Raw genomic sequence first — 23,299 nt, forward strand, 5'->3', positions numbered from 1 at the left:
TCTGAGACATCTGAAGACGTGCAACTGCAGGCATGTGGGGCCTGCCCTGTAGAAACATAGAAACATAGAAAATAGGTGCAGGAGTAGGCCATTCAGCCCTTCGAGCCTGAACCACTATTCAATAAGATCATGGCTGATCATTCCCTCAGTACCCCTTTCCTGCGTTCTCTCCATATCCCTTGATCCCCTTAGCCGTAAGGGCCACATCTAACTCCCTCTTGAATATATCCAATGAACTGTCATCAACAACTCTCTGCAGCAGGGAATTCCACAGGTTAACAACTCTCTGAGTGAAGAAATTTCTCCTCATCTCAGTCCTAAATGGCCTATCCCTTATCCTAAGACTGTGTCCCCTGGTTCTGGACTTCCCCAACATCGGGAACATTCTACCCGTATCTAACCTGTCCCGTCCCATCAGAATCTTATTCGTTTCTACGAGATCCCCTCTCATCCTTCTAAACTCCAGTGTATAAAGGCCCAGTTGATTCAGTCTCTCCTCATATGTCAGTCCAGCCATCCCGGGAATCAGTCTGATGTACCTTTGCTGCACTCCTTCAATAGCAAGAACATCCTTCCTCAGATTAGGAGACCAAAACTGAACACAATATTCCAGGTGAGGCCTCACCAAGGTCCTGTACAAATGCTGTAAGACCTCCCTGCTCCTATACTCAAATCCCCTAGCTATGAAGGCCAACATACCATTTGCCTTCTTCACCACCTGCTGTACCTGTATGCCAACTTTCAATGACTGATGAACCATGACACCCAGGTCTCGTTGTACCTCCACTTTTCCTAATCTGTCGCTATTCAGATAATATTCTGTCTTCGCGTTTTTGCCCCCAAAGTGGATAAACTCACATTTATCCACATTATACTGCATCTGCCATACATTTGCCCACTCACCTAACCTGTCCAAGTCATCCTGCAGCCTCTTAGCATCCTCATCACAGCTCACACCGTCACCCAGTTTAGTGTCATCTGCAAACTTGGAGATCCAAATCATTGATGTATATTGTAAAGAGCTGGTTCCCAGCACTGAGCCCTGCGGCACTTCACTAGTCACTGCCTGCCATTCTGAAAAGGACCCATTTATCCCTACTCTCTGCTTCCTGTCTGCCAACCAGTTCTCTATCCATGTCAGTATATTACCCCCAATACCATGTGCTTTGATTTTGCACACCAATCTCTTGTGTGGGACCTTGTCAAAAGCCTTTTGAAAGTCCAAATAACACCACATCCACTGGTTCTCCCTTGTCCACTCTACTAGTTACATCCAGAAAAAATTCCAGAAGATTTGTCAAGCATGATTTCCCTTTCATAAATCCATGCTGACTTGGATCAATCCTATCACTGCCCCATCCCCCTGCCATATTAGTTTAACTCCTCCCCAACAGCACTAGCAAACACTCCCCCTAGGACATTGGTTCTGGTCCTGCCCAGGTGCAGTCCGTCCGGTTTGTACTGGTCCCACCTCCCCCAGAACCGGTTCCAATGTCCCAGGAATTTGAATCTCTCCCTTCTGCACCACTCCTCAAGCCATGTATTCATCTGAGCTATCCTGCGATTCCTACTCTGACTAGCACGTGGCACTGGTAGCAATCCTGAGATTACTACTTTTGAGGTCCTACGTTTTAGCTCCCTAAATTCATCTTGTAGGACCTCATCCTGTTTTTTCGTTTATATCGTTGGTACCTATACCTATATGCACCACGATAACTGGCTGTTCACCCTCCCTTTTCAGAATGCCCTGCACCCGCTCTGAGACATCCTTGACCCTTGCACCAGGGAGGCAACATACCATCCTGGAGTCTCAGTTGCAGCCGCAGAAATGTCTATCTATTCCCCTTACAATTGAAGCCCCTATCACTATAGCTCTCCCACTCTTTTTCCTGCCCTCCTTTGCAGCAGAGCCACCCATGGTGCCATGAACTTGGCTGCTGCTGCCCTCCCCTGATGAGTCATCCCCCCCAACAGAACCCAAAGCGGTGTATCTGTTTTGCAGCGGGGTGACCGCAGGGGACCCCTGCACTACCTTCCTTGCACTGCTCTTCCTGTTGGTCTTCCATTCCCTATCTGACTGTGTACCCTTTACCTGCGGAAGACCAACTCACTAAACGGGCTATTCATGTCATTCTCAGTATCGTGGATGCTCCAGAGTAAATCCACCTGCAGCTCTAGTGCCGCAATGTGGTCCGTCAGGAGCTGTAGGCGGATGCACTTCCCGCACACGTAGTCGTCAGGGACACCGGAAGCATCCCTGACTTCCCACATAGTACAGGAGGAGCGTAACATGTGTTCGAGCTGTCCTGCCATGACTTAACCCTTAGATAAACTTAATTTGGCAACAACAATGCTAAAGGTTACTTACTGATAAAGAAAAGAAAAAGAAAAACTACTTACCAATCACCAGCCAATCACTTACCCTCTTGGCTGTGACGTCACCTTTCGATTTCTTTCTATTTCTTTTTTGCCTTCTCACCCTGCTGCAGCTGCACCGGCTGGTCTCTCCGATGTTGGTTACTCTACAGTCAAAAGTATGCGAAGTATCATTTCATGGCCAATGCCAAGTACGAAAAAGTCTCTGAGCATGTACTCCAAATGTCCTTAAAATTCTCAATGTCCTGCAAGGCGTCTTAGCTCGGCGACATAACTCGTCACTTCCTGGCCTTCAGACCTTTTGTAGGTGTAAAACTGATACCTTGCCATCATAACGCTTTCCTTCGGGTTCAGATGCTCCCGGATCAGTGTGCACAAATGATCGTACGATTTCTCTGTGGGTTTTGCTGGAGCAAGCAGATTTTTCATGAGGCCATACGTTGGTGCCCCGCAGACGGTGAGGAGAATCGGCCTCCGTTTGGCAGCGTTCGTTTCTCCCTCCAGCTCGTTGGCCACGAAGTATTGGTCGAGTCGCTCCATGAAGGTTTCCCAATCATCTCCCTCCGAGAATTTCTCCAGGATGCCCACTGTTCTCTGCTTCGTTGAGTTTGTCATCTGTATCTTGTCGCCAGTTGTTATATATGAATAAAGAGTCTGACTGGATACTGTGAGCTCAAAGTAAAGTGTGACTTCAGTCTTTTATTGCAGGTCTCCAGAGTACCTCTCCAGCCTGTGAGGCCTCCTTAAGTATCTGTGTTCCCAAGGGATTGTGGGATCCCTTGGGACTCCAGGGGATGAGCCCTCTGGTGGCTGTACAAGGTATCTACAAGTTTACATACATATCAGGTGGGGAGTCTGGTTTGCTGCATGCTCCTTCCATTGCCTGTGCTTGTTTTCTGCATGCTCTCAGTGATGAGTCTCGATGTGCTCAGCGCCCTCCCGGAAGCTCTTCCTCCACTTAGGGCGGTCTTTGGCCAGGGACTCCCAGATGCCGGTGGGGATGTTGCACTTTATCAAGGAGGCTTTGAGGGTGTCCTTGAAACTTTTCCTCTGCCCATCTGGGGATTGCCTGCCGTGCAGGAGTTCTGAGTAGAGCGCTTGCTTTGGGAGTCTTGTGTCGGGCATGTGGACAATGTGGCCCCTTCTGCTCTCTTAGGCGGATATGAAAGAAGAACAGGGATATTCTCCTATTTGGCAAATATTTATCCCTCAACCCACATCACTAAAAAAAAACACAGTATCTGGTCATTATCACTAAGCTGTTTGTGGGACTTTGCTGTGCTGTTTCCTACAATACAACAGTGATTACGCTTTAAAAAGTGCTTCTTGACTTTGGGATATCCTGAGGTCATGAAGGGCGCTGTATCAATGCAAGCTCTGTAAGGACATTGATTTCTGCAACCAAATGGGAAGAATCCCCACCCCCACCAACAGGTCTACTCCTCCATAGTAAGCCAGGCTGGCTAGTCATTCATCGAAAATGTCCCGGATGATCCTGGTTCAGGTATTGGAACATAACATAAGAAGATAAGAATTAGGAACAGCAGTAGGCCATCTAGCCCCTCGAGCCTGCTCTGCCATTCAACAAGATCATGGCTGATCTGGCCGTGGACTCAGCTCCACTTACCTGCACGCTCCCCGTAACCCTTAATTCCCTTATTGGTTAAAAATCTATTTATCTGTGACTTGAATACATTCAATGAGCTAGCCTTAACTGCTTCCTTGGGCAGAGAATTCCACAGATTCACAACCCTCTGGGAGAAGAAATTCCTTCTCAACTCGGTTTTAAATTGGCTCCCCCGTATTTTGAGGCTGTGCCCCCTAGTTCTAGTCTCCCCGACCAGTGGAAACAACCTCTCTGCCTCTATCTTGTCTATCCCTTTCATTATTTTAAATGTTTCTATAAGATCACCCCTCATCCTTCTGAACTCCAACGAGTAAAGACCCAGTCTACTCAATCTATCATCGTAAGGTAACCCCCTCATCTCCGGAATCAGCCTAGTGAATCATCTCTGTACCCCCTCCAAAGCTAGTATATTCTTCCTTAAGTAAGGTGACCAAAACTGCACGCAGTACTCCAGTTACGGCCTCACCAATACCCTATACAGTTGCAGCAGAACCTCCCTGCTTTTTTACTCCATCCCTCTCGCAATGAAGGCCAACATTCCATTTGCCTTTCTGATTACCTGCTGCACCTGCAAACTAACTTTTTGGGATTCATGCACAAGGACCCCCAGGTCCCTCTGCACCGCAGCATGTTATAATTTCTCCCCATTCAAATAATATTCCCTTTTACTGTTTTTTTTCCCAAGGTGGATGACCTCACACTTTCCGACATTTTATTCCATCTGCCAAACCTTAGCCCATTCGCTTAACCTATCTAAATCTCTTTGCAGCCTTTCTGTGTCCTCTACACAACCCGCTTTCCCACTAATCTTTGTGTCATCTGCAAATTTTGTTACACTACACTCTGTCCCCTCTTCCAGTTCATCTATGTATATTGTAAACAGTTGTGGTCCCAGCACCGATCCCTGTGGCACACCACTAACCACCGATTTCCAACCCGAAAAGGACCCATTTATCCCGACTCTCTGCTTTCTGTTAGCCAGCCAATTCTCTATCCATGCTAATACATTTCCTCTGACTCCGCGTACCTTTATCTTCTGCGGTAACCTTTTGTGTGGCACCTTATCGAATGCCGTTTGGAAATCTAAATACACCACATCCATCGGTACACCTCTATCCACCATACTCGTTATATCCTCAAAGAATTCCAGTAAATTAGTTAAACATGATTTCCCCTTCATGAATCCATGTTGCGTCTGCTCGATTGCACTATTCCTATCTAGATGTTCCGCTATTTCTTCCTTAATGATAGCTTCAAGCATTTTCCCCACTACAGATGTTAAACTAACCGGCCTATAGTTACCTGCCCCCTTTTTTAAACAGAGGTGTTACATTAGCTGCTTTCCAATCCGCTGGTACCTCTCCAGAGTCCAGAGAATTTTGGTAGATTACAACGAATGCATCTGCTATAACTTCCGCCATCTCTTTTAATACCCTGGGATGCATTTCATCAGGACCAGGGGACTTGTCTACCTTGTCTACCTTGGATTCCTGAGTCCACCACAGACGATTGACTTGGTTCCGATCTTCATTCACCACGTTATTCATCTTGGGGGTCACCTCAACCTCAAAGAGATACTTCTTATTATGTCTGTAATGTACCTATGAATGACTCCACGATGCAATGTGTTGTACTCAAACTGTAGTGACCGTGGTCCTTTATTCGTAACTCCCGAGTGAGGCAGCCACATGGTGGCTCCCCTTTTATACAGCCCCTGCCACCAGGGCAGGAAACTCCAGTCTCCACCAGTTGCACCCTCTAGTGGTGCCAGCAAGTATATATACAGTGTAAACCTTATTGTTAGTACATCAGGTAACATGTCTCCATCTTATGCAACTATACAGTGACTGCACAGAGAGTATATCTATGGTCTGCATATATAACACTTCTCCCCTCCAAAATGGGGATAGTCATCAGGTGTGGCATGGATTGTCACTGTTACACCCAGTGTGCCATTGCAAATCTCAACTCCTGAGGTACACTGAATAGCTTGATCAGAGTAACACACACAGGCAAGTACACACTGTACAACATGTACAGGTTTGGATATCTATAGTGGAGTTATACCGGATTCTTGAGTGCACATGCAGCCTTTATCAATCCATTTAGTAAGTGAAAGTATTGCTGCTGTGTGTGAAAAGATGCACTTGAATTTACTTTAACCTGAATTCTCAGCATTGATTTTTTTATAGAAAAAATTACATTCCTTATGAAATTTTTGAGAGAAAACTGCAAATTCTCAGTTCAACCCCCTCACCATGTCGATGTAAAACAGCACAACTAGGCCTTTGCCAAGTCCTGTCTGATATCAGCAATTTCCACCTGAGGAATCGTAGGCACAAACATACATCCTACATATCAACCTGGAAAACTAGCAAAAGCTAACAGTTTCAAAAAGTTGCTAACTCAAAAATGGCTTTGAGGAAAAGTCTATGAGTAGCAAAACCATAACTACTGAAACCGTCGAGTATCATCACCATTAAGCTACTGTACCTGGAATTGGAGTGGATTTTACTGCAGTGGTTTGTGGTGTTAGCAGTGGCTCAATGGGTGGCTCCCTCACCTCTGAGTCAGAAGGTTGTGGGTTTAAGTCCCACTCCAGAGACTTGAGCACAAAAATCTAGGCTGGCACTCCCAGTGTAGTACTGAAGGAGTGCTACGCAGTTGGAAGTGCTGTTTTTTATCCCTCAACCAACATCACTAAAACAGATTATCTGGTTATTATCACATTGCTGTCTGTGGGAGCTTGCTGTGTGCCAATTGGCTGCTGTGTTTCCTTCATTACAACAGTGACTTCACTTCAAACCAAAAGTACGTCATTGGATGTAAAGCACTTTGGGACGTCCAGTGGACATGAAAGCTACTATATAAATGCAACTCTTTTTTTAAAAGGCCCGTTGTGGCAATAAACACCACTTGAAGTCACATAGTCCACGATACGAGAATTCTTTAATACAAGCAGGAGAGGCCGTTCGGCATCCCGAAGTCTCTGTTACAGTGGTTGTTGCAATTTATTTCTATATAATCAAGCGGAAGCGAAACTTGACAGTTGACAAGCTAAAAGCTTACGTGAGCAACTGTCAATTGTTAATCATGTAAACTCTCAGCAGTTGTATTCTGTTATCTCAACCGTCTTATGTTTGCCCATTGCCTCTGTCACAAGGTTTATCTTTGCCCATTGTCTCTGTCACAAGGTTTTATCTTTGCCCATTGTCTCTGTCACAAGGTTTCATCTTTGCCCAGTGTCTCTTGTAACAAGGTTTCATGAAACTTTTTTATACCATCTACTACTTATTAACTGCTGACACTATGCTTCTGTCTGTTTTGCTTTGTAATTATGGTGGCAGTCTAATACATGGCTTCCAACTTGGCTACAGTGTTTTAAAACAACATTCCCATTAACCCTGTGCTTCCACCATCATCTTGCCAGCATCATCCACATCCTGAGAATTGTTTTTTAAGTGGACAGTTGGCACTATATGACACAGTTTATGAAGCAAACTGGCTTTCATGTTCTTGTTACAGTGAATGGTAGAAAGATTTAATTAATCCAGGTACTAAGAGAGAAAGGCAATTACTACCTTTTCGTTTCAGATAATGGCATCCGTTAAAATTGACTGTGTTGTGAAAGAGAAGTACTCGGTTGGAGAAAGTCCTGTTTGGGAAGAAAAACATGGCACTCTTCTCTATGTAGATGCCGTTGAAAAGAACGTGTACAGATGGAATCCCACCAGTAACCAAGTGGAGAAAGTCCGTGTTGGTAAGAAAATTATACCTCCATTTAGTAACAAATAGAGTACAAGTAGCATGGACACAGACATTGGCTATACCAACTCCCTATGCCACTTAACTCCAGAAAGTTCCCAATCTTGACCTGCCATTCTGGGTGGAGACACCATGGCAAAAAATTGAATAGATTAGCGCCACCTATTAATGCCACGGAAGCCAACTTGAATGATTTTGCCTGCCTTACCGCTTGGCGCTAATCTCGCCAGACAAAGTAGGTACAGAGATGTCCCGGGGCGCTAATGAAAGGAATGAGTGTATCAGGTAAGTTTTAGAGATTTTAACTTTATTTGGACTGATTTGACTTTCTTTGCTGTGCCTTGTGTTCAAATTAGGTAATTTGCAATTTAAAAAAAGTTTTCAGATACCTCCCCTTTGAGCGCCAGAACTTTAGTAGCGCCAGAAGGGAAGTGTGGATCACTTCCCTTAGTGCTCCACTCCACTCTTAGGGCGCTAAATATCAATATTGGTATTGCCGGCGCTAAATATCGGCGGGCGCTAAACTTAGTGACCAGGTGATATTAGCATTTTTCCCCCTAACGGTCATATTCTTCATATTGTCTTGCTTCCTTGATGACCTGTATGGGTATCCTCTGTATTAGACTCCTGCTGGAAAGCACATGTGTGTGTGGCTGTTTGGTGAAAACAGATTTGGGTTCAGCCTTGACGCACTCTATGGTGGAATAATCTGCTGAAACTTGAAGAAATGGCCACTTGGGCCAGGCACTGGAGGGCTTCCAGCACCCTGGAATCAAACTCCAGCAAAGCCTTCAGTGGTGGAGTGGAGAAAATTGTTGAAGGCAAAGTACTGTAAGTGATGGGAAAGACCAGCACAATTTGCCATTACTGTCAAGATAAACAATAATTATAACACCATTGAAAAAAATAATTTGCTGTTGACTACTGGGAAATTCAGTGTGCAGTCAGCATTTTCACTGAATAACTTATTTTCTCATCTGCATGGTGTCATCATCCGAAAACACAATGACAGTTTCCACGTGTACGCTGTCGACACACAGCTCTACCTCACTACCACCTCTCCCGACCCCTTCACTGCCTCTTAGTTGTCAAACTGCGTGTCTGACTTACAGACCCGGATGAGCCAAACTTTCCTCCAATGAAACGTTGGGAAGACCGAAGCCATTGTCTTTAACCCCTGCCACAAACTCCTCCCTAGCCACCGACTCCATTCCTCTTCCTGGCCACTGTTTGAGGCTGAACCAGGCAACCTCTGCGTCTTATTTGACCCTGAACTGAGCTTCCAATCCCATATCCTCTCCATCACCAACACTGCCTGCTTCCACCTCTGTAATATCGCTTGTCTCTGCCCTCTGCCTCAGACTATCTGCTGCTGAAACCCTCATCCATGCTTGTTATCTCCAGAGTTGACTATTCCAATGCTCTCCTGGCCGACCTCCAATCTTCCACCCTCCATAAACTTAAGCTCATCCAAAACTCTGCTGCCCATATCCTAAAGAAAGAAGAAGAACCTGGATTTATATAGCGCCTTTCACGACCACTGACTGTCTCAAAGCGCTTTACAGCCAATGAAGCACTTTTTGAGTGTAGTCACTGTTGCACTGTGGGAAACGCGGCAGGCAATTTGCGCACAAGTAAGCTCCCACAAACAACAATGTGATAATGACCAGATAAACTGTTTTTTTGTAATATTGATTGAGGGATAAATATTGGCCAGGACACCGGGGCTAACTCCCCTGCTCTTCTTTGAAATAGTGCCCTGGGATCTTGTACGTCCACCTGAGAGCGTCTCATCCTAACCTGCACTAAGTCCTGTTTATTCATCACCTCTGCGCTCACAGACCTACATCGGCCCCTGGCCCACCAATGCCTCAATTTTAAAATGCTCGACCTTATCTTCAAATCCCTCCATGATCTCGACCTTCCCTACCTCTGTAACCTTTGCCAGCCCTCCAAGGACTCTGCACTGCTCCAATTCTGGCCTCTTATGCACCGCAATTTCTTTCACCCTATCATCGGCATCCGTGCCTTCAACTATCTAGGCCCTAGGCTCTAGAATCCCCTCCCTGAACCTACACGCCTCGCCATCCTCCTTTAAGACAAACCTACCTCTTTGACCAAGCCTTGGGTCACCTGTCTTAATGTCTCCTTCTTTAGCTCGGTGTCAATGTCTGTTTACTAATGCTCCTGTGAAGCGCCTTGTGACATTTTACTATGTTGAAGGCGCTAGATAAATGAAAGTTTAAAAGGAAAATCATTAATGGTGTGTGGGCGTCGCTGGCAATGTTAGCATTATTAATTGCCCATGAGAAGATGGTGATGAGCCGCCTTCTTGAACCACTGCTGTCCGTGTGGTGAAGATACTCCCACAGTACTCTTAGGGAAGGAGTTCCAGGATTTTGTCCCAGTGACGATGAAGGAACGGCGATATATTTCCAAGTCAGGATGGTGTGTGACTTGGAGGGAACTTTGTATAAAGATTTCTCTGAATGTAATTGCTCCTTGCGCGTCCTCCGTTTTTCAGATGCTCCAGTTGGTGCTGTAGTTCCCCGGAGTTCTGGGGGATACGTCCTGGCTACTGGAAAAAGCTTTGCCTCTTTGGACTGGGAGAAAAAGGTGGCTACTGACATAGCACGAATTGACAATGAAAAACCCAACATCAGATTCAATGATGGCAAGGTGGATCCCGCTGGACGCTTTCTTGCAGGTTTGACAGTTTGAAATGTGTCTTGACTCCATCTCTGCCTCAGCTCATCTGCTGATTAAACCCTCATCCACGCCTTGTAAACTCTAAACCGGACTATTCCATCGCATTCCTGGCCAGCCTCCCATCTTCCACCTTTATAAACTTAAGCTCATCCAAAACTCTGCTGCCAGTATCGCAACTCACCAAGTCCCATTCATCCATTACCCCTGACCTACCCCTGACCTACATTGGCTCCCGGTTAAGCAACACCTTGATTTTAAAATTCTCATCCTTGTTTTCAAATCTGCCTCGCCCCTCCCTATCTTTGTAATCTCCTCCAGCCCCACAACCCTCCGTGATCTCTTCGCTCCTTCAATTCGCTCCTTCAATCTGACCTCTTGAGTATCCCTCAAGTACAGGGGTATTCATCATCATAGGCAGTCCCTCGAAAGAAGGATGACTTGCTTCCAGGCCAAAAAAGGATGTGTTTCAATGAAGGACCTAATATTCCAGGTCCAGAACTAAATCTTGAAGGGTGGAAGATACCTGTGCTTGGATTTTTTAAAATCGTGTGGTGGCCGTTGCACACCAGCCACCATATGGGCTTGACAGAGCTAGGTCTTGGTCCAGTGGCAAGGAGTAACCAAGACGAATGTTCTCACAAGCTACAGGAGTATTATTACTCTGCTGTCCGTATCCTGACTCGCACCAAGTCCCGTTCACACATCACCCCTGTGCTCGCTGACCTACATTGGCTCCAAGTCCGGTAATGCCTTAATTTAAAAAATTGCTTTCAAATCTCTCCACGGCCTCGCCCCTCTCTATCTCTGTAACCTCCTCCAGCCCTCCAACCCTCTGAGATCTCTGCATTCCTCCAATTCTGGCATCTTGTGCATTCCTAATTTTAGTCAATCCACCATTGGCGGCCGTGCCTTCAGCTTCCAAGGTCCTCAGCTCTGGGATTCCCTCACTAAACATCGCCTCTCTACCTCTCCTCCTTCAAGAAGCTCCTTAAAACCTACCTCTTTGACCAACCTTTTAGACACCTGTCCTAATATCTCCTTCTGCAACTTGGTGTCAGATTTTATTTGATAATGCTCCTGTGAAGTGCCTTGGGATGTTTTATTACGTTAAAGATATTGTGTTTCTAACACAGATGAGATTGAACACAGGGAGGTTAAAGTAACAGTGACCTCAGTCTTTATTAAGACACTCCAGAGTGAGGAACAGGCCTTAGGGGCCGGCTTATATACAGTGCTCCCAAGGAATGCTGGGATCCCTTGGGACTTCGGGGGATGGACTCCCTGGTGGTGGAACATGGGAGTGCATTGTTTACAGATACACAACATCACTCCCCACCAAAATCAAAGTGAAAACTATTTATAAGGTGAGGCAGTAAGGAGCCTTTCTTTCCCTGGTGGACCGCCTCGGTGCAGATGTCTGTTCTGGTGTGTTGGCTGTGCCCTCGCTGGGTTGGCGTGTTGTTGGCCCTGCAGGGTTGCTGGGTGAGTCTGGCCTTGCTGTGCTGTTGGGCGTGATGGGTTCGATTTCCTGGTCCGGGGTGGTGTTGTTAATCCTTTGGGTGTGTGTTGTGGGCTCGAAAAAGGTGGTGTCTGCTGTGGGTTATTCAGGGCAGTCTGTGAACCGCAGTCTCGTTTGATCCAGGTGCTTTCTGCAAATTTGTCCATTGTCTAGTTTGACTACAAAAACCCTATTCCCTTCTTTAGCTATCACCGTGCCCGCGCTCCACTTGGGACCATGTCCATAGTTTAGCACATACACAGGGTTATTCAGATCAATTTCCCGTGACACAGTGGCGCGACCATCGTTTACATTTTGTTGCTGCCGCCTGCTGTCAACCTGATCATGCAGGTTGGGGTGAACCAGCGAGAGTCTGGTTTTAAGTGCCCTTTTCATGAGTAGCTCAGCCGGGGGCACCCCTGTGAGCGAGTGGGGTCTTGAGCGGTAGATGAGCAGTACTCGGGACAGGCGGGTTTGGAGTGAGCCTTCTGTGACTTGTTTAAGGCTCTGTTTGATGGTTTGTGCTGCCCGCTCTGCCTGCCCATTGGGGCCTGGTTTAAACGGGGCTGAGGTGACATGTTTGAGCCCATTACAGGTCATGAATTCTTTAAATTCGGCACTGGTAAAACATGGCCCGTTGGCACTGACCAGTATGTCAGGCAGGCTGTGGGTGGCAAACATGGCCCTCAGGCTTTCAATGGTGGCGGTGGCGGTGCTTCCTGACATTATTTCACATTCAATCCATTTTGAAAAAGCATCCACCACCACCAGGAACATTTTACCGAGAAACGGGCCTGCATAGTCGACATGGATCCTTGACCATGGTCTGGAGGGCCAGGACCACAAACTTAGTGGTGCCTCTCTGGGCGCGTTGCTCAACTGAGCACACGTACATAGGACTCTAAGTCAGAGTCGATACCGGGCCACCACACGTGGGATCTGGCTGTCGCTTTCATCATTTCTATACCAGGGTGTGTGCTGTGGAGATCCGAGATGAATGTCTCCCTGCCCTTTTTGGGTAGCACTATGCGGTTACCCCACAACAGGCAGTCTGCCTGAATGGACAACTCGTCCTTTCGCCGCTGGAACGGCTTGATTAGCTCTTGCATTTCAACGGGGATGCTGGCCCAGCTCCCATGCAATACACAGTTTTTTACTAGGGACAGCAGAGGATCTTGGCTGGTCCAAGTCCTAATCTGGCGAGCCGTGACAGGTGAGTTATCATTTTCAAACGCTTCCATGACCATCAACAAATCTGCGGGCTGCGCCACCATCAACAAGTTTGCAGGCTGCGCCATTTCCACCCCTGTGGTGGGCAATGGTAGCCGACTGAGAGCATCCGCACAGTTCTCGGTGCCTGGCCTGTGGCGGATGGTATAATTATACGCTGATAGCGCGAGTGCCCACCTTTGTATGTGGGCTGAGGCATGAGTAATTATCCCCTTGTTTTCAGCAAACAGGGATATGAGGGGCTTGTGATCGGTTTCCAGCTCAAATTTGAGGCCAAACAGGTACTGATGCATTTTCTTTACCCCGAACACACACACTAATGCCTCTTTCTCAATCATGCTGTAGGCCCTCTCGGCCTTAGACAAGCTCCTGGAGGCATAGGCGACAGGTTGCAACTTCCCCGCAATGTTAGCTTGTTGTAATACACACCCGACTCCATTCGACGACGCATCACATGCTAGCACAAGTCTTTTACACAGGTTATACAATACAAGCAGCTTGTTGGAGCATAAAATGTTTCTGGCTTTCTCAAAAGCAATTACTTGGTTTTTAATCTCCATACCCAGTTCTCACCTTTACGCAATGACACATGTAGGGGCTCGAAGAGGGTGCTTAACCCTGATAGGAAGTTACCAAAATAGTTGAGGAGTCCCACGAACGACCGTAGCTCCGTGACGTTCTTTGGCCTGGGCGCATTCCAGTCTTGGCATCTGTGGACCGAATGCCGTCTGCCGCGATTTTTCTCCCCAAAAACTCCACTATTGTTGCCATGAATATGCATTTCGACCGCTTCAGCCGCAGCCCTACGCGATCAAGTCGCTGGAGGACCTCCTCCAGGTTTTGTAGGTGCTCGACGGTATCCCGACCCGTGACCAATATGTCGTCCTGAAAAACCACTGTGAATGGTACCGACTTGAGTAGGCTCTCCATGTTTCTCTGGAAGATCGCTGCAGCTGACCGAATTCCAAATGGGCATCTGTTGTAGATGAACAGTCCCTTGTGCGTGTTGATGCAGGTGAGGCCCTTCGAAGACCCCTCCAGCTCCTGCGTCATGTAGGCCGAAGTCAGGTCGAGCTTGGTGAACGTCTTGCCTCCTGCCAGCGTCGCAAATAGGTCGTCTGCCTTCGGTAGCGGGTATTGGTCCTGTAGCGAGAAACGATTAATAGTTACTTTATAATCGCCGCAAATCCTGACCGTGCCATCACTTTTGAGTACTGGAACAATCGAGCTGGCCCACTCGTTGAATTCCACTGGGGAGATGATGACCTCGCATTGCAGCCAGTCCAGCCTGACCAGTGATAACATTAAACAAATCTCTCAGCACACATGTGCTAGCAATGTTCATAAATTAATTGGAACTGTGTTTGCGAGCAGAAATGTACAGGGCAGAAACCACGAGTCTGCAACTGCCAGCAGGCCTGAGGTGACCCAGATGACTCAGAGTCCCCAACAAAGGATGAATGCAAGGCAATTCACACCTTGTTGGCGTTGTGGAGGCTTCCATTCAGCCTATTCATGCCGCTTCAAAGGGTATGTTTGCAAGAGCTGTGGAACAATGGGGCACCTCCAACGAGCTTGCAGACAAACTGCAAGCTCTGCAAAACCTGCTAACCACCACATGGAAGAGGAAGATCGGTCCATGGTGGATCAAAGCAATTTTGAGCCTGAGAGAGAGGAGGCAGATGCTGAAGTACACGGGGTGCACGCATTTTCAACGAAATGTCCACCTATAATGCTAAATATAAAATTGAATGGCTTACCCGTAGCCATGGAACTGGACACTGGCGCTAGCCAATCCATCATGAGTAAAAAGATGTTTGATAGACTGTGATGCAACAATGCACTCAGACCAGCCCTGAGCCCCATCCACACGAAACTGAGAACGTACACAAAAGAGCTTATCACTGTCCTGGGCAGCACCATGTTCAAGGTCACCTACAAGGGCACGGTGCACGAATTGCCACTCTGGATTGTCCTGGGCGATGGCCCCACACTGCTTGGAAGGAGCAGACTGGGCAAAATCCGCTGGTACTAGGATGACATCTGAGTGCTATCACATGTCGATGAGGCATCATGTACCCAGGTTCTTAACAAATTTCCTTCCCTTTCTGAGCCAGGCATTGGAAACTTTTCCGGGGCGAAGGTGCCGATCCACTTGGTCACAGAGGCACGACACATTCACCACAAGGCGCGAGCGATACCTCACATGATGAGGGAGAGAGTGGAAATCGAGCTGGAGAGGCTGCAACGCGAGGGCATCATCTCCCCAGTGGAATTCAGCGAGTAGGCCAGCCCGATTGTTCCAGTACTCAAAAGTGATGGCACGGTCAGGATTTGCGGAGATTATAAAGTAACTATTAATCGTTTCTCGCTACAGGACCAATACCCACTACCTAAGGCATGCGACCTATTTGCGACGCTGGCAGGAGGCAAGACATTCACCAAGCTCGACCTGACTTTGGCCTACATGACGCAGGAGCTGGAGGGGTCTTCGAAGGGCCTCACCTGCATCAACACGCACAAGGGACTGTTCATCTACAACAGATGCCCGTTTGGAATTAGGTCAGCTGCAGCGATCTTCCAGAGAAACATGGAGAGCCTACTCAAGTCGTTCCCATTCACAGTGGTTTTTCAGGACGACATATTGGTCACGGGTCGGGATACCGTCGAGCACCTACAAAACCTGGAGGAGGTCCTCCAGCGACTGGATCGCGTAGGGCTGCGGCTGAAGCGGTCGAAATGCATCTTCATGGCAACAGAAGTGGAGTTTTTGGGGAGAAAGATCACGGCGGACGGCATTCGGCCCACAGACGCCAAGACAGGAACGCGCCCAGGCCACGGAATGTCACAGAGCTGCAGTCGTTCGTGGGACTCCTCAACTATTTTGGTAACTTCCTACCAGGGTTAAGCACCCTCTTAGAGCCCCTACATGTGTCATTGCGTAAAGGTGAGAACTGGGTATGGGGAAAAAAAACAAGTAATTGCTTTTGAGAAAGCCAGAAACATTTTATGCTCCAACAAGCTGCTTGTATTGTATAACCTGTGTAAAAGACTTGTGCTAGCATGTGATGCGTCGTCGAATGGAGTCGGGCGTGTATTACAACAAGCTAACATTGCGGGGAAGTTGCAACCTGTCGCCTATGCCACCAGGAGCTTGTCTAAGGCCGAGAGGGCCTACAGCATGATTGAGAAAGAGGCATTAGCGTTTGTGTTCGGTGTAAAGAAAATGCATCAGTATCTGTTTGGCCTCAAATTTGAGCTGGAAACCGATCACAAGCCCCTCATATCCCTGTTCGCTGAAAACAAGGGGATAATTACTCATGCCTCAGCCCACATATAAAGGTGGGCACTCGCGCTATCAGCGTATAACTATACCATCCGCCACAGGCCAGGCACCGAGAACTGTGCGGATGCTCTCAGTCGGCTACCATTGCCCACCACGGGGGTGGAAATGGCACAGCTTGCAAACTTGTTGATGGTGGCGCAGCCCGCAGACTTGTTGATGGTCATGGAAGCATTTGAAAATGATAAATCACCTGTCACGGCCCGCCAGATTAGGACTTGACCAGCCAAGATCCTCTGCTGTCTCTAGTAAAAAAACTGTGTACTGCATGGGAGCTGGGCCAGCATTCCCGTTGAAATGCAAGAGCAAATCAAGCCGTTCCAGAGGTGAAACGACGAGCTGTCCATTCAGGCAGACTGCCTGTTGTGGGGTAACCACGTAGTGCTCCCCAAAAAGGACAGGGAGACGTTCATCTCGGATCTCCACAGCACACACCCGGGTATAGTAATGATGAAAGCAATAGCCAGATTCCACGTGTGGTGGCCCGGTATCGACTCTGACTTAGAGTCCTGTGTACAGCAATGCAGCGTGTGTTCAGTTGAGCAATGCGCCCAGAGAGGCACCACTAAGTTTGTGGTCCTGGCCCTCCAGACCATGGTCGAGGATCCATGTCGACTATGCGGGCCCGTTTCTCGGTAAAATGTTCCTGGTGGTGGTGGATGCTTTTTCAAAATGGATTGAATGTGAAATAATGTCGGGAAGCACCGCCACCGCCACCATTGAAAGCCTGAGGCCCATGTTTGCCACCCACAGCCTGCCTGACATACTGGTCAGTGCCAACGGGCCATGTTTCACCAGTGCCGAATTTAAAGAATTTATGACCCGCAATGGGATCAAACATGTCACCTCAGCCCCGTTTAAATCAGCCCCCAATGGGCAGGCAGAGCAGGCAGTACAAACCATCAAACAGAGTCTTAAATGAGTCACAGAAGGATCACTCCAAACCTGCCTGTCCCGAGTACTACTCAGCTACCGCACAAGACCCCATTCGCTTACAGGGGTGCCCCTGGCTGAGTTACTCATGAAAAGGGCACTTAAAACCAAACTCTCGCTGGTTCACCCGAACCTGTATGATCAGGTAGAGAGCAGGCGGCAGCAACAAAATGTAAACGATGGTCGCGCCACTGTGTCACGGGAAATTGATCTGAATGACCCTGTGTATGTGCTAAACTATGGACATGGCCCCAAGTGGATCGCGCGCACGGTGATAGCTAAAGAAGGGAATAGGGTGTTTGTAGTCAAACTAGACAATGGACAAATTTGCAGAAAGCACCTGGACCAAACGAGGCTGCGGTTCACAGACTGCCCTGAACAACCCACAGCAGACACCATCTTTTTCGAGCCCACAACACACACCCAAAGGATCAACAACACCACGCCGGACCAGGAAATCGAACCCAACAGACCAGCAAGGCCAGGCTCACCCAGGAGCCCTGCAGGGCCAAGAACACGCCTACTCAGCGAGGGCACAGCCAACACACCAGAACAGACATTTGTACTGAGGTGGTCCACCAGGGAAAGAAAGGCTTCCGTCTGCCTCACCTTGTAAATAGTTTTCACTTTGACTTTTGATGGGGAGTGATGTTGTGCATCTGTAAACAATGCACTCCCATGTTCCGCCACCAGGAAGTCCATCCCCCGAAGTCCCAAGGGATCCCAGCGTTCCTTGGGAGCACTGTCCCTCACTCTGGAGTCTCTTAATAAAGACTGAGGTCACTGTTACTTTAACCTCCCTGTGTTCAGTCTCATCTGTGTTAGAAACACAATACCTTTAATGTAATAAAACATCCCAAGGCGCTTCACAGGAGCATTATCAAATAAAATCTGACACCAAGTTGCAGAAGGAGATATTAGGACAGGTGTCTAAAAGGCTGGTCAAAGAGGTAGGTTTTAAGGAGCTTCTTGAAGGAGGAGAGGTAGAGAGGCGATGTTTAGGGAGGGAATCCCAGAGCTGAGGACCTTGGAAGCTGAAGGCACGGCCGCCAATGGTGGAGTGACTAAAATTAGGAATGCACAAGATGCCAGAATTGGAGGAATGCAGAGATCTCAGAGGGTTGGAGGGCTGGAGGAGGTTACAGAGATAGAGAGGGGCGAGGCCGTGGAGTGATTTGAAAGCAATTTTTAAAATTAAGGCATTACCGGACTTGGAGCCAATGTAGGTCAGCGAGCACAGGGGTGATGTGTGAACGGGACTTGGTGCGAGTTAGGATACGGACAGCAGAGTAATAATACCCCTGTAGCTCGTGAGAACAGTCGTCTTGGTTACTCCTTGCCACTGGACCAAGACCTAGCTCTGTCAAGCCCATGTGGTGGCTGGTGTGCAACGGCCACCACACGATTTAAAAAACTCCAAGCACAGGCATCTTCCATCCTTCAAGATTTAATTCTGGACCTGGAATATTAGGTGCTTCATTGAAACACCTGTGAACTTATCATTTTTTGGCCTGGAAGCAAGTCATCCTCATTTCGAGGGACTGCCTATGATGATGAATACCCCTTGGTCCAGTGGCAAGGATTAACCAAGGCGACTGGAGACCAGCTCTGCTCAATGGACCTAGTGCGCAAACATATCGCAGTGTGGGCTGGCCCGTGCTGCCCCTGGGCCCTCGTCTCTTCTGGGCCCGAACTCGCGCCTCTCCTGGGCCCTGATCACGTCGCTCTACAATCTCTCGTCGCTCCTTCGTCCCGACCTCACCGCTCCTGCTGTACCTGCCCACACTCCAATCAGCGACCTGGATCTTGGTGACGGCACTCTTCATTGCCGTTCCTCTCCTGCTCCAGCACGTGCTGCTCCCTGGAGTGGTATGTACGCTTAACATGGCAGATGGTCTCAACCTTCCTGTGAATGCACCTTGAGAGCATTTCCATGTGTTTGAGGAAGATTATATATTGTGGGTTTGTGACCGTGGGAACAGTTTGTGTTTCAGCAGGAAGGTGCTTTCCAAATCTCAGGCCTCTCTGCGTCAGCGTGACTTATTCCGAACTCCAATCGAATTGCATTTCAGAAACCAAAACCACTTCTCACGAACTGGTCAAAAAGCCCCAACATATAAGGCTCCTCAAACACGATGTAATTATTACTCGTTTAAACCGGACACCTGGTTAAGTTGAGTTTCTTATTGACACGCCAAGCTGCTGATGCTCCCGTTAAGCTGCATGGCCGCGCAGTGCTCTGAAGGTCCCGTGCAGGCCGCTCAGCGGCTTCACAATGGAATAACCGGGCAGGGGCAGAATTTTGAATGGGCCGCGCAGCCTGTTAAAGAAGCCGGGCACCTAAAAAAAAGATTAGTGGAAACATTGCCAGCCACTGTATTCAGGCATTGAGCAAAGTTCTTTGTTAACTAAACTGTACAAACTAATCTCAGTACATGTTAAGGTCAATTTTGTGAACTGATTGTGTTATACTGAGATGAGATTGTTACGGAACACTGAGTAATTATCAGCAATGTTTGAAAGAAAACAAACTTTCCAATTAAAGCAAACACGCACTAAAATTAAAAGGAAAACGGAATATTCCGTTATAATGCCTAACAAAACAACCAAGCATTAAACTTTTGCTATTTTCACTGACTATCATATTTCCATTTGTTTCTATGAAAGACTCGCATTTATATAGCACCTCTCATGACCACCAGATGTCTCAAAGCACTTTACAGCCAATGAAGTACATTTTGAAGTGTAGTCACTGTTGTAATGCAGCAGCCAATTTGTGCACAGCAAGCTCCCACAAACAACAATGATCAGATAATCTGTTTTAGATGTTGATTGAGGGATAACTCCCCTGCTCTTCTTCAAAATATTGCCATAGGATCTTTTATGTCTACCTGGGAAATCAGTTTAACATCTCCTCTGAAAGACGGCACCTCCGACAGTGCAGCACTCCCTCGGTACTGCACTGGAATGTCAGCCTAGATTTCTGTGCTCAAGTCCCTGGAGTGGGATTTGAACCCACAACCTTCTGACTCGAAGGTGAAGGTGCCACCAATTGAGCCACAGTTGACACTGCGGCATAAACCAAAGCTGATTTGCAAAAGCAAATAAACACAGAATAGAGATATTTAAAAAAAACATAGAACTTCAGCTCATTTAGTAAAGAATGATCACACATCCGATGCCATACACTGATATAGTAGCCCAGATGTCCAACAGTGCTCAGAAGGAGTGATACTGAGCAATACAGGCCCGCAAGGTTCCAGGCTCACTCCCTGGTCTGTACTGGGTTGCCTGAGCTCAGGTAAGGCAGTTGTGATTGGCTTCAATTTCTTCAGACTTGGGGAAGGGGAGGGAATCAGCTAGGGTCCCTGACCAGTGTCCAGTCAACCTGCTAGTTAGTGTCAGCTGTGGCTCAGTGGGTAGCACTCTTACTTCTGAGTCAGAAGGTTGTGGGTTCAAGGCCCACCCCAGAGACTTACAACACAAAAATCTAAGCTGACACTCCAGTGCAGCGCTGCACTGTCGGAGTTGCTGTCTTTCAGATGAGATGTTAAATCAAGGCCCCGTCTGCTCTCTCAGGTTGGACGTAAAAGATCTCATGGCACTATTTCGAAGAAGTACAGGGGAGTTATCATAGAATCATAGAAATTTACAGCACGGAAGGAGGCCATTTCGGCCCATCATGTCCGAGCCAACCGCCCAAGAGCTATCCAACCTAATCCTACTTTCCAACTCTTGGTCTGTAGCCCTATAGGTTATGGCACTTTGTGCACATCCAAGTACTTTTAAAATGTGATGAGGCTTTCTGCCTCTACCACCATTTCAGGCAGTGAGTTTCAGACCCTCTGGGTGAAGAAATTTCCCCTCATATCTCCTCTATGCCTCCCCTCAATTACTTTAAATCTATGACCTCTGGTTGTTGACCCCTCTGCTAAGGGAAACAGGTCCTTCCTATCCACTCTATCCAGGCCCCTCATAATTTTATACACCTGAATCAAGTCTCCCCTCAGCCTTATCAGTGTCCTGGCTAATATTTATCCCTCAATCAACATTACTAAAACAGATTTTCCGGTCATTGCTGTTTGTGGGAACTTGCTGTGCACAAATTGGCTGCTGTGTTTCTTACATTACAACTGTGACTACGCTTCAAAAGTACTTCATTAGTTGGTGGTTGTGAAAGGCGCTATATAAATGCAAGTTTTTTTTTTCTTTTTCTTTACTTTGTTGTTGGCTAGCCTGGTGAAACTTGCTGAGTTGCCTCACAAAAAAATGACCTTCAAAAGGGGAGAAGCTTTATGTATCTGTGTGTGTGTTGTTGGGGAGATAGTGAAAGAGGTAGCATCTTAATAAACGATTCAAGCCCGTTCCCCTTAGCTGTCCTATTTTGAGATTATAAGCCCTGGATTGCTTGGGGTAGTATTATTTGCTCTGTATTATTTCCGATTCTCTTTTAATATGGCCTTCTTGTTTCAGGGACCATGGCAATGGAGACTCGTCCTGGTGAATTAGAAAGGCATCAGGGATCACTTTACGCGCTGCAACCCGATCACTCTGTGGTCAAGCACTTTGACCAGGTGGACATTTCCAATGGTCTGGACTGGTCACTGGATCACAAGATCTTCTATTACATAGACAGCTTATGTTTTACTGTGGATGCGTTTGACTATGACTTGCAGTCAGGAAAGATCTGTAAGTATTACAAGTTTATTCTGAATTATTTTGATTTTGTTTTATGGGTTGTGGGTGATGCTGCAAAGGCTGCATTTATTCCGACAATGTCACGTTGTGCAGTAAAAGACCCCGCTGGAGAGATACTACTGGTCTATTCTACGTGCAGGTCCATACAGGAAATGGGAGTATTATTTTTTATTGGTTCCTGAGATGTGGTCGTCGCTGGTAAGGCCAGCGTTAACTGTCCATCCCTAACTGCCCTTGAGATACATACAGATAAGGAATGCTATTGGCCTATCTTAGAAGAAAGAAGGAAGACTTGGATTTATATCATCCAAAAAGACCCTACAGCCTCCATCCCCATCTTCGCATCTGATTGTTTCTCAAAAGATTCCAATGTTTTTGCCATCTGGAAGTCTATTCCACATGTAGATCACTCGTTGAGTTTTTTTTATTCGTTCCGTGATGTGGGCATCGCTGGCAAGGCCAACATTTATTGTCCATCCCTTATTTCCCTTGAGAAAATGGTGGTGAGCCGCCTTCTTGAACTGCTGCAGTCCATGAGCGAAAGTTACTCCCACAGTGCTGTTAGGGAGGGAGTTCCAAGATTTTGGCACAGCGACAATGAAGGAACGACGATATATTTCCAAGACAGGATGATGTGTGACTTGGAGGGGAACTTGCAGTTGATAGTGCTCCCATGCACCTGCTGCTCTTGTCCTTCTAGGCGGTAGAGGTTGCGGGTTTGGGAGGTGCTGTCGAAGAAGCCTTGGCGAGTTGCTGCAGTGCATCTTGTGGATGGTACACACTGCAGCCACGGTGTGTCGGTGGTGGGGGGAGTGAATGTTGAAGGTGGTGGATGGGGTGCCAATCAAGCGGGCTGCTTTGTCCTGGATGGTGTCGAGCTTCTTGAGTGTTGTTGGAGCTGCGCTCATCCAGGCAAGTGGTGAGCATTCCATCGATTTGTGATATGTAAACTCTACACTGTTTATTTTGGATAGCAAATCGGAGGGTTGTGTACAAGCTTGAACAAGAAGAAGGTATTCCTGATGGACAGTGCATCGATAGTGAAGGGAAACTATGGGTCGCCTGTTATAACGGTGGAAGGGTCCTACGTATTGACCCAGAGACAGGTAAGCAAACCATT

The 23,299-nt window shown here is 47.4% G+C and overlaps 1 protein-coding gene across 1 annotated transcript in view; it reads left to right on the plus strand.

The window, feature by feature from the left end:
* The first annotated feature begins 7,600 nt into the window (after positions 1–7,600).
* Positions 7,601–23,299, plus strand: part of LOC139274900 (regucalcin-like) — a 31,391-nt gene continuing 15,692 nt past the window's right edge. The window contains exons 1-4 of the mRNA XM_070891626.1: positions 7,601–7,763; positions 10,293–10,475; positions 21,955–22,170; positions 23,154–23,285. Of these exons, the coding sequence (XP_070747727.1) occupies positions 7,601–7,763; positions 10,293–10,475; positions 21,955–22,170; positions 23,154–23,285 (694 nt within the window). The remainder of the gene's footprint in view (positions 7,764–10,292; positions 10,476–21,954; positions 22,171–23,153; positions 23,286–23,299) is intronic.

This window comes from Pristiophorus japonicus, chromosome 10, assembly GCF_044704955.1.
Source record: "Pristiophorus japonicus isolate sPriJap1 chromosome 10, sPriJap1.hap1, whole genome shotgun sequence".
Lineage (NCBI taxonomy): Eukaryota > Metazoa > Chordata > Chondrichthyes > Pristiophoridae > Pristiophorus > Pristiophorus japonicus.